Source organism: Rhincodon typus, chromosome 37 (genome assembly GCF_021869965.1).
Source record: "Rhincodon typus isolate 14 chromosome 37, sRhiTyp1.1, whole genome shotgun sequence".
Taxonomy (NCBI): domain Eukaryota; kingdom Metazoa; phylum Chordata; class Chondrichthyes; order Orectolobiformes; family Rhincodontidae; genus Rhincodon; species Rhincodon typus.
In genome coordinates this window covers 5,514,460-5,526,457 of record NC_063368.1, presented here as the reverse complement: position 1 = coordinate 5,526,457, position 11,998 = coordinate 5,514,460, and the positions used below count along the sequence as shown (strand labels likewise).

At 41.1% G+C, this 11,998-nt stretch overlaps 1 protein-coding gene across 1 annotated transcript in view; it reads left to right on the top strand.

Moving 5' to 3' along the window:
• phf5a (PHD finger protein 5A) overlaps nucleotides 1-11,998 on the top strand; it is a 33,768-nt gene that overhangs the window by 2,045 nt on the left and 19,725 nt on the right. The window contains exon 2 of the mRNA XM_020531312.2: nucleotides 6,627-6,650. Coding sequence (XP_020386901.1) covers nucleotides 6,627-6,650 — 24 coding nt within the window. The remainder of the gene's footprint in view (nucleotides 1-6,626; nucleotides 6,651-11,998) is intronic.

The following is an 11,998-nucleotide window of genomic DNA, read 5'->3' as shown; positions in this document are numbered from 1 at the left end:
GGCCAAGCAGCATCATAGGAGCTGCTCGGCCTGCTGTGTTCATCCAGCTCTACACCTTGTTATCTCAGATTTTCCAGCATCTGCAGTTCTTACTATCTCTTAATAATCCTGAACTCCGCTTTCCTGCCTTTTCCCCATAACCCTTGAATCCCTTAGTGATTAAAAATCTGTCTATCTCAGTCTTCAATACACTTAATGACCCAGCCTTGATAGCTTTCTGCAGATTCACAACCCTCTCAGAGAAAAAATTCCTTCTCGTCTTTTGTCCTAACTAGGTGACCCATTATTCTGAAATGCCCTTTGGTCCTGGACTATCCCACAATGGGAAACAAGCTCTCTGCATCTAACCTGTCAAGCTCCCTAAGAATATTATGTTTCATTAAGGTTGCTTGTCACTCCACCAAGTGCAGGCCAAACTTACTCAATCTCTCCTCCTAAGGAAGTTTCTCCATACCAGAAATCAACATAGGGAACCTCCTCTGGACTGCTTCTACTGCTGACGTATCTTTCCTTGGATAAGGGGATTAAAGCGTCACAGTATTCTAGATGTAGTCTGATTTTGCTTTGTACAGTTTTAGCAAGAGACCCCTATTTTAATGCCTATTGTCCTTGAATTAATCAAATTCAATACATTGGGTTTTTGCTGTGAGAGAGAAACAGGACTAATTGATTAGTGCTTTCAAAGAACCAGCAGGTTTAATGGGCTGATTGGCCTCCTGTTGTACTGTATCATGCTAAACCCAATTTGACAATGTGATCCATAATTCCCTGCAATCTCTTCATGGGCCATAACTTTTCATCTAATTTAGTGATGACTTGAGTAAAAGAAGAGCATTGAGTATCCAACTCCCACCCAAAAAAAGGCAATGAATGTCAGAGTGCATATGAATTTGAAAGATATGAAGCCAAGGCAGGAAAACAAATGCATGCCGTCAACAAACCAATTCAGTGCTCAAGAAGTCTCTAGGCATGGAAACCTGTTCCCTAATGTTAATATTGTTAATATAATGTTAATTTCTATGTTGTGGGATATCAAAAAGCCCAGTAAAGTGTTCCAAAATAAATATCGTCATTGATTGGATCCAGAGACATTGTGAGTAATTGACCAGTGCATGGGTCCATCATCACTTTTGGCATAATTAAAGCCCATTGTGTTATAGACACTAGCAGAGAGTATGAAATTGACTATAGAACAGGAAGCAATGGAAGGGTTGTAATCTGGAGGTAAGTGTACAGCAGTGCCCTCTTGAGGTCTGTGCGAGAACAATTATTTCATTTGATATATGTTAGTGACTTGGTCTTGGGTGTGAATGGCATGGTAAGAGACCTCAGGAGTCCATAAACGGGTGAAATGGACTGACACATGGCAGATGAAATTTAACATTCTTTGAAGTGGTATAGTTTGCTTTGAGGAATGAAAGGCAATATAAACTCTTTCTTATATTTATTCGCTACCTGAAGGCAGTCCTCTGCACAAATCATAATCTTTACCAACAGTAGGGAAAGAAGGCAGGCCCTAAATCCTTTCCACATGGAGAAGGGACTGAACCCCATGCTATTGGCACCAGCTTGGTCCATAACTACAGTCCAATCAACTGGTCCCCCAAAAACCCCAAGTTGCTGTTGTGTAACCTGCACTGTTAGATTTGTGTTGTAGTCTGGAGCAATGGGTAGTGGAACTCGAGGCTCCTTTCCAACATGTAGCTGGCAAGGAATCTCTCCTTGTTCTTACTGCCCGCTGTTGGTGTGTGTAGCAGGTTGATACTCATCCTGATACAGGCACACCTTCCTTGGCCTTTGAATGCTGTCGTGGGATTCAAACCAGGAGGTTCTGGCTCAGAGGCAAGGACGCTAGCCCCTGCACTGCAAGATCCCCCAATGTGAACTAAATGGTATAATTCGTTGGAGGAAAAGAAATACCTGGAGTTGCATTAGTGACAGGAAAACGTTGTTTAGAAAATCATGTGGGGATCCTTGGTGTTATTCATAAAGGTAGAAAATGCAAGAGAAAGGCAGTGTGATGGAAAACCTTTGCTAAACCTCATTTGCGATATTGTATTCAATTGGGTACCACACTTCTATCAAGGCCTTGGAGTGCTTGCAGAAAGTTACGTGGAGAAGCTGAGTCAGTCTTCGAGCAGAGAAGGTTGGGGAGGATTATTAGAGGCTAATCCACCTAGCCTGCACATCTTTGGATTGTGGAAGGAAACTGAAGCATGCACAGGAAGCTCTCACAGACATGGGAAGAATGTGCAAACTCCACACAGACAGCTGTCTGAGGGTGGATTCGAACCCAGGTCCCTGGTACTGTGAGGCAGCAGTGCTAACCACTGAGTCACTGTGTCGCCCACTTGACACGCTGTCCTACATTCGTTAAACCAGAGCTAATCCACTGTTTTGAGAATGGTAGAGTAAGGGATATTACTGGGACATTCTGATGATGCAAAGGAAGAATAATTTAGAGAAAAATACTTAAGCCATCACGTGTGTTCAGGGAAGAATATACTAAGCAGATTTTTGTGGCACTGATGAGTGCAGTTTTGCTGTATTATTTCTTGTTTTAAGGCTGCTGTCATTCTGATTTTAAATGGCTCTAGTGCATGGCAGCAACGTGATTGTAGTTGATTTTATTTTATAAAACGTGTAGTTTAGCCAATTGGAGACTGGAGAGCAGGAGTGACCGGTGTCCAACCCTTAGAATCTCTGTGCTCAGATTTGTAACATTTTAATTGCGATGTCCAAACAGGGTCCGAAAGGCCAATTCAGACAGCACTTCTGTTCATCTGTGGAAGCAGCATTTTTGATAAGAATTATAACCTCCTTACGGTCAGGACCTGGATTCCCACAAGTGTCAGTCTTAAGACTGTTTGTTTATACATTGGATAAATCCCTGAGATTAAGAAGTCTTTGTCATCCCTGGTCTTCCACAACTTTCACTGCAGCATATTCTAACTAGATTGCAGGAGAATATGGAGGAGTTTATCATGGGCTTGCCAGTCAGCTAAATTTAGAGCACTTCCCCAATCTCAGCACTGCAGGAAAATCTGGGCCAGTGTTCCCGTTAATTTTGCAACAGTGGTAGTTGGAAATGCTAGCAGATCTTGGTGTTCTGATTTAGATTTTAGTCACCAGTGAAATCCAAACAGGGTTACTCAGAGTAAGAGAGAGTTGGAAATATACCGCGGGCCTCTTTTGAGTTGGGTGCAAATGACTGCGTTGTGGATAACTATTCATTTAACATTATTATTGAAACATACTTTTCCTTTGTTTGAAGAGAATTGGATAATAACTTGGACCATGTATTGCTATATATTGCGATATGTGGAAAATGTAAACTTGTTTTGCAGGAAGAATAGAAAAACAACATAATGTTTAAACAGAGCGAGTCTGCAGAACTTGAAGTTACAGAGGGATTTGGGGTCCTGGTACATGACTCTCAGAAAGCTATTATGCATGTGCAGCAAGCGATTAGCAAAGCAAAAGGAATGTTGTCATATTACAAGGGATCCAGAATATAAAAGTAGGGAATGTTTTAATGAGTTGTACAAGGCATTGGAGAGATCGCATTGAGAGTACTGTGTACAATTTTGGTCTCCTCATTTAAGAATTGGCATACTTGCATTAGAAGCATCCAAAGAAAGTTCACTCGAATACCTGGAATGAGGCAAATATTTTAAACACAAATGTTGGACAGATTGTGTGCGAGTCCATTAGTATCTCAGATTGAGAGATGATCGTATGAGACAGAAGATCCTGAGGGGACTTGACAGAGTGAATGCAAAAAGAATGTCTCTCCTTGTAATAGAGGAAAGATCAGAATTAGGGGAACAGTATAAAAATAGAGGTTTTCCCATTGAAGATGCAGATGAGGAGAAATTATTTTTGAATGTTGAGGGGTGTGGAATTGCCTCCTCCAGAGGGTGGTAGAGTAGGGTTGATTTAATGAATATTTTATAAGGCAGAGGTAACTATATTTTTTTATTGATAGGGGAGTCAAAACGTGTAGTAAGTTGAGATCTACATTCCGTCCAAATTTTTTCTCTTCTGCGTGAAATTCCAAGGCCCATGAACAGTACTGACTTTTGAAACTGCAGGTCAATGCTGAGAATAGCATTGCTACCCCAATCAATCAACATGGGCTCAGAGGGAACATCAGTTGAGTCCGAAGATGTGCAGGTTAGGTGGTTTGGCCATGGGAAGTGCAGGGTTACAGGGATGGGGTAAGGTCTAGGTGGGATGCTCTTTAGAGTGTCGGTGTGGACTTGATGGGCCAAATGGCCTGATTCCATGCTGGAGTGATTCTATGAGAGGCTATAGTCAGGTCATCTGTGATCTTGAGCCAAATGACCATGCTCAAGTATCAACGTTTGTTCCTTGACCAAGACAAATTGGCAGGACTTAATGGTAAGGTCCTGGGAGTGTTGCTGACCAAAGAGATCTTGGGGTACACGTTCATAGTTCTTTGAAGGTGGAGTCACAGGCACATTAAGTAGTGAAGAAGGTGTTTAGTATGCTTGCCTTCAGTGGTCATTGCATTGAGTATAGAAGTTGAGAGGTCATGTTGCGGCTGCACAGGACATTGGTTAGGCCATTTTTGGAATACTGTGTTCAATTCTGGTCTCTCTGCGATTGGAAAATGTTGTGAAACTTGAGAGGATTCAGAAAAGATTTACAATGATGTTGCCAGGGTTGGAGCTATTGGGAGAGGCTGAATAGGCTGGAGCTATTTTCCTTGACAGGTCGGAGACTGAGGGGTGACCGTATAGAGGTTTATAAAATCATGAGGGGCATGGATAGGGTGAATAGACAAAGCCTTTTCTCCAGGATAGGGGATCCCAAAACTAGAGGGACATAGCTTTAAGGTGAGAGGAGAAAGATTTAAAGGGGACCTAAGGAGCAACTTTTTCATACAGGTGGTGGTTTGTGTATGGACTGAGCTGCCAGAGGAAGTGGTGGTGGTTGATACAATGACAACATTTAAAAAGCATTTGGATGGGTATATGAATAGGAAGGATTTAGAGGAATATGGGCCATGTGCTAGCAAATGGGATTAGATTGATTTAGGATATCTGGTCGGCATGGATGAGTTGGAACAAAGATCTGTTTCCGTACTGTAAAGCTCTATGACTGAGTTAAAGTTAGTAAATTTTCCAGGGCTCTGGGTAAGAGCAATGGAGTGACTAATTGGATAGTTCTTGCAAAGAGCTAGCACTGTCACAATGGGCTGAATGTCCTTCTGTGTTGTATCATTCCTAGCCTAGGCGGAGTCATTACCTCATTCATTCAGTTTTCTTGAAATGCAACGTACTTTTACGTTGTTCTTCTGGGTTCTGGTGGAGAGGATAATTGACACATTGTCTTTGTGCACCATGTTAAACAGTAACTCTAAAACCATGTAGAGAAGGCGATAATGGAGATGCTTTCTTCAATGGGTATCTCTCTCTTTGCTGGAAGGTGAAGAATACTCAACAAACATGCTTCTCTGCAAGCAGCAACTTCCATCCAGTATGGCACTCTATTTATCAAGCCATGTTATGGACTGTATGCCTTTGGGATGCTTTTACACATTAAATAATCTGATGAAAATAGGTGCCAAGCCAAAGGATTAACTAATAGCTTGTTGGAAGAACTGGCTTTTTAAAGAGTATTGCAGGATGGCTAAAATTTTCTGGGATGGAGTTCTAGAATACAAGGCCCAGACAGCTGAAAATAAAGTTACTAACTTTTATGTGAAGCAGAAGGGATACAATAAGAGGCAAGAGTCAAAACTAATAGAGATGTGGGAATTGTGGGGCTTGAAGAAGTATTGGGCGGGGGGGGGATTTAATTTGTGAAAACAGTTCTATCTGCTCTCTGTGCCCAGCCTCATTTTAGATGTATCCATCCAACTTAGAGTTAAATTTCCTCCATTCTAATGGAATAGATCCCAGTTTTATAGTATCTTTTGTCTCTGACAACAGCCTAGTGAAACTGCATTTAGTTCTTGTGCCTCGTGTAACATAGCTGAAAATATAACTACAGTGAGTTGTATAATTTTAAAGCTGTATCTTTTAGGAGGGGTTAAGGAACTCTGAGGTAACTACAGTCATCGGTGAAAGTTCAGCTGAGGGCCTGGTTCTGTACACCCTTTCCTCCCCCACCCCCTCAAGCCATTGAAACTTGATTGCTAAGACCCAAATCTGCACTCTTCAATTTCAATAATCTAAAGCTTTTTCTTGCTCCGATACAATAATCAGTGTTATAGTGAACAGGCCACAGTTTCCCAGCCTTAGGATTTGGTCTCCTCTTTTCCTAGTGTGTATTTACTTGTGTAATTGATACTGACGCCTTGTGTGAAAAGTTTATCACACGTGCTATTCTACCCGTAGGTCACAGATGTAAGGGAGGTTAAAATACAAATAGAATACCTCATCCTTGGGGAAATTTCTACTGTTTGCTATTTGTATTGATGTAAATAAGAGCAGAGATATTCTCTCTCTTCACTCCCTGCAATGCTCCCTCAGTTGCCTGACTGAACTTGTACCCTCTAGAAAATGTCCCCGATATATTTCTCTTACTGTCTTGCCATAAAAATACATTGCAAAGTGTCAATCTCCAACTGACTCCTTTTTTTCTTTCTTTTGCAGCTATTGGGCGATTGTGTGAGAAATGTAAGTATTTTTGTGCCTTGGTTTTTTTTTATAACCATTTTTCTCTTTTTCTTGCAGTCTGCTATCCCTCTGCATGTTTTTGCCTAATTGGACAAGTTGGCAAGTGGGTGACTGGGTCTTTATGTTTCTAATGAGTTTGTTTCTCAAACTGCAGGAGAGGACAAAGTGCTCGGAAAGCAAAAGGCACAGCTTCACGTTCCAGGTCGCTGATCTGGCATAAATCTGCTGAAAGTTTATGACAGCCGTCAGTGACCCAAATCATGAGCTGTTAACAATTCTGCCTGTTGATTTTAAAAAAATGTTAAATTCTGTTTTAAACAGAATAATAGAAAACTATTTAATGGGCTCTCATTATTGGTTCATATCCCCTTTTATAGAAAAAAAAAGTACTGAGTTAGTTTCAAATGTGGCAAATGTCTGTGGTGTGTGGAAAGATTTCCAGCATGTCCTGAGGGAATGAAATGTGCTGATGTGTTGCTTTTTAATGAATGGCTCAAATTTTACGACCGCAGAAACACTTAGACACTCTCAAATACACAATGTATTTAATTATCTCTCCAACTCGCCTTATCACACCCAAAAATCCTAGTTTTCAAAAATAAAAGCCCTGAACATTGTGGCTGTTCTCAGTGTTCCATTGCTTCACTCCCCAGGCTGCACTGTCCTTTGACTCTGCTGTATTTTTTTTCAAGGTGCCTGCAGTGCACTGCACATCATGACCCTGTAATCCCTCACCAGGTCTAGCCTTGCATTTTGTTTTTGACAATCCTGGCTTTGGGGGTGGGGAGGAAGGAAGGGTGTCTTTTGTATTTTAAGGCCACTGCCCAATATTCCTAGCCCTCTTTGTAATGACTTAATCCTCTTTTCCCCCTGTTTCCTATTTCTTACCCAGCATCCCATTTCATTCCCCAAATAATGAGATAGTTAGTGCAAAGAAAGGTTAGAGAATCCAGCACCAAAGCAATTGGAAAGCAGGCAAGAAGCAACTGCGGGAAGAGATTTATTGCTGTAACAAGCTCCATAATACAACCAGTCTCTTGTGATCTTCACCACCATCCCCTTCCTGCAGTATTGCTGGCTGAAACTCTCTCCTTTTACTGTACTCTGCTTGCTAGGAGCTTGAGTTTACAAATTTCAAAAATCCAAATTTTTAGTGCCCATACTCTAGTTTATATAGAGCCCAGTTTTACCTGTTACTCTTTTGCTTACCACCCATAGCTCCTGTACTTGTCCATGTTGACATCAAGGTTCTCATCCTTGGTTACACTTATTTTTCTCTCTATCTCTATCTCTCCTCCCTTTCCTCTGCTACAGCTGGCTTTTGCATTTTCCTTTTGATGAGGTTGAAATGGCTGTCATCTTGGAACTGTTTCTCTCCTTGCCCAATTATTTTGGTGTTGTAGCCTCCATCTCAAGGACACCTTGGGCAATGAAGACTAGTGCGACCAGTGAAGGCCACGTCTCAAGAATAAATACATTTTGGGGGACAGGGGGTAAAAGGAAACGGAATATGAGCAGAGGACCAGAGAATTTAGTCAGTAAAGGGCCCTAAATGGTCACATTTGGGCTAGGCATTTAATGTACTGTGATGACCTCAAACACAGTCAATGACAGGAACTCTTGAAAGCGCACTGCCATAGTTTGCTCCTCAATCTCTGCTGTATATCCTCCATGACCCTTCTCTACCATAAGTAGCAGTCTTCTGTCTGTTTTCATGCCCCACCCCAGCCCTTTCTTTAGTCTTTCAGCATCTTCAAAACCTACTTGCTTAACTGTGCTCGTATCTGCCTCCTCTAACACTTCCTAATATTGCTATCATCTCAGCATCTACCCTGCAAAGCCCCCTCTGTGTCTTGTACGTTCCTCTTTCTCTTCACCCTTCCAACCCTCTACCCCCCTAGCTCCAGTAAAACATCATGAACTTTCAATTAATGTCTTCTATTAAAAAAAATTCAATTTTTTGCATGATTTTAAATGTATGCTGATTTTCCGGACTTAATCTGTTAAAGTGTTCTTTTTTTAAGAAGTGCCCCAATCCAATTGCTTCTTCTGCTTGAATGAGGTCCGATAAAAGATTCTTTTTATTGCAGTTATTCTTTGTTTATGGTGTTAATTACATTTATTGAATAGTGTCTGCATGGTATTTTAGCTGAGGCTGCATACAGCTGAGTTTGCTCAACCTTTTTTTTTCTCCCTCCCAGTGAGTTGCAGCTCTGGCTGAAACTTGGTACTAATTTTTTTTTTTAAACTATAGTCAAGTCCTGTTACTTATTTCTCGGGGTTAAAAAAATGACTAGGACTGCACAGTTAATGTTTCAATTCAGAATACCACAGGCTGATTACTTATTTACGACTGCTACCTTCAACTTTCTGTGGAGGAGCATCCTTACCTGTCATTTCTTCTGACGTGTTCTAGCATTCAGTGTTGGCTCATTTCATCCCTGCTTTATCTAGCTGCCATCTGTCTGGCCTATGTCATTTCAAATTGAAATTGTACTGATAGCTAGTTGCTTGAGTGGGGGGAGGGACAGGAATTTGCAGTTGAACACAGACAGAGCTGATGAATGGGAAACACTATGGCAGATTAACTTTAAATTGGACAAGTGTGAGATTATCTGCTTTGAAGCTTAAAAGATCAAGCATAATGTTTTCCAAATGATGATTCAGGAGCCCAGTGCACGTCACTTAATACATAAGTTTACGTAGAATTTAAATAGAAAGTAGGTGCAGAAGTAGGCCATTTGGCACTTCAAGCCTGCACCACCGTTCAATATGATCATGGCTGATCATGCAATGTCAGTATCTCATTCCTGCTTTCTCTTCATATCCCTTGATCCCTTTGGCCACAAGGGCCACGTCTACCTCCCTCTTGAATATGTCTAACAAACTGGCCCCAACAGTTTTCTGTGGTCAAGAATTCCACAGGTTCATTTGGCAGATCGCTAATGTAAAGCTCCAGGGGACTGGATCACACTGGGAGGAAGTTGTACTGAGTTTTAGTCAGACTCGGGGAGATAACAAAATAGTGATAATATCACTGGTCTAGTAATCCAGAGGTGCAGATTATTGCTCTGGGTGAGGGCATGGCTCAAATCCCACCATGGCAGCTGCTGGAATTTAAATTCAGTCAATAAGTCTGGGATGTAAAACCAGTCATCAGTATTGGTGACCATGAAATGACCATTATGCCATAAATGCTGACCAGGTTCACTGCCCGTCAGAGAAGGAAATCTGCCATCTTTCCCCAGTCTGGCCCATGTATGACTCTAAACCCTCAGCACGTGATTGACTCTTAATTGATCTTGACCACTTCAGAGGGAAAGAATTAAAGGCGAAGAAAAATTATCTGCCGTAAGGTATTCAGTTCTAGGCAATGGAAAGGGTATAGTGGCCCAGGAGATGATGCATCACATTCAGACCAGAATGATACCACCAGGAGAGCCTAATTCTAGGAATGGATTGCGTAAGGTTGGCTTTTAATCTGTTGAGTATCAGACAGTTGAGGTGTTTCTAGCATTTTTAGAGAATAAATTGAGAGAAACTGCTTCCTCTGACAAAGAAACTAAGAATGAGGCAATGTGCCTTTGAAATTAGAACTGGACTGTTTTAAGAGGGAAATCAAGAAATGATTTTCATTCCAAGACCTGTAGATATATGGGCTGTTCAACCTCAGATTTGAATACTGAATATCGAAGAGTACAAAACTGAGATTGAGAGATGGAATGTCAGGCCAGATGGCATTAATTAAATGATGGAGCAGCACTGAAAAACTGGATAGACTTCATCATGCTCCTCCCATGCTGGGAATTGAGGGACACTGAAAGTTTGTAACAGTCAGATTAGAGCAAGTAATTTATGCTAAAGGTTTGGCTCAACACTTAATGTTTCATTGTCCTTTCAGCTAAATGTTAAAGATAGACCCAATCTACCCTGTTCAATTATTTAGCTGAATGTTGAATATGTTACTGATCAATTTTCTTTTAAAATGAACAGGAATCTCCATGGAATATTGGCCAAATTCCTTCAATCAGTAGCACAAAACAGGGCACAGTCATTTTAATAACTAGATAATTAATGTAATACTGATGGTGCATCCACAGTGAATTACTTGGTACTTGAAGTTTCAGAAGTGACGTTATGCTATATAGGTGCAAGTCTTTTGTTTTGGACCTCAGCCTGCATCACGTTTTGCTAAGACAAAACAAACTGAGTGGTCTTCTTGCCAAGTGTTGTTGTCCCATAGGTAGTGGCATGTCTTCTGGTACATTACTGAAATGATTGTACCAAGCAATCTCAACTGTTGGCATAATCGCAGAGGGCCACAACTCAACCTGGCCTGTATCTTCATACCTGCTTATCAGTGTGCACAGATACACAATCCTGGTTCGTGGCATTGAGATTGAGATTTAGCATTCTATTACTGCTGTCACTGTGACTAAAGATAATTGCTGTATTGTAATTGGATTTATTTAATGTACTGATCGAGCCAAATACACTGTTCAGGTAAAGCAGTCTCTTTTGAATGTGTTGCTGTTATAAATTCTCATTACCATACCTGTAAGAATATTTCTGACAGAACTGGTTAATGGCACCCTCCTATCTGTGCTGCAATGATTCCACATGGCACAGGGGACACTGACAACATTTACAGTGGAATTTATAGTACAGCAAGTTGACAGTAAATGCAGACACTTAAAATCCTATAGGTTGTAGCAAAAATCTAATTTGTTCTTGTGCTGCAATTTTAATGTATGATTGTTTCCTATCACCAGATAACTATTTTTGGTGATTTGTTTTTTATTGATGGGATGTGGGTGTTGCTGGCTAAACTAGGATTCATGCTTATCCATAATTGCTCTCAGAAGATGATAATGAGCTGCCTTCTTGAAAAACAGCAGTCATGTGATGTACGTACACCGAGAGCGCTGTTTTGAAGGGAGTCACCAGATTTTGACCCAGTGACAGTGAAGTAACGGCAATATACTTCCGAGTTAGGTTGGTGTGGGGTGCGGATGGAAAACAGGCAGGTGCTGGTGGTCCCTTATATGTATTACCCAATATTTCTAGCCTACACTAGTTACGAATTTGGAAGGTACTGTCTAAGGATTCTTTGTGAGATGTTGCATATGTTATGAAACACAGATAGCTAGCACACAAGCGCTGCAGGTAATCAGGAAGGCCAATGGAATGTTGGCCCTTATTTCACGGAAGTTGGAGTATGATGAGGGAATTCTTACTGCAAATGTGCAAGGCGCTGGTGAGACCACATCTGGAGTACTGTGTGCAGTTTTGGTCCTTTTATTTAAGTTTAAGATATTGTTTCATTGGAGGCGGTTCAGAGAAGGTTC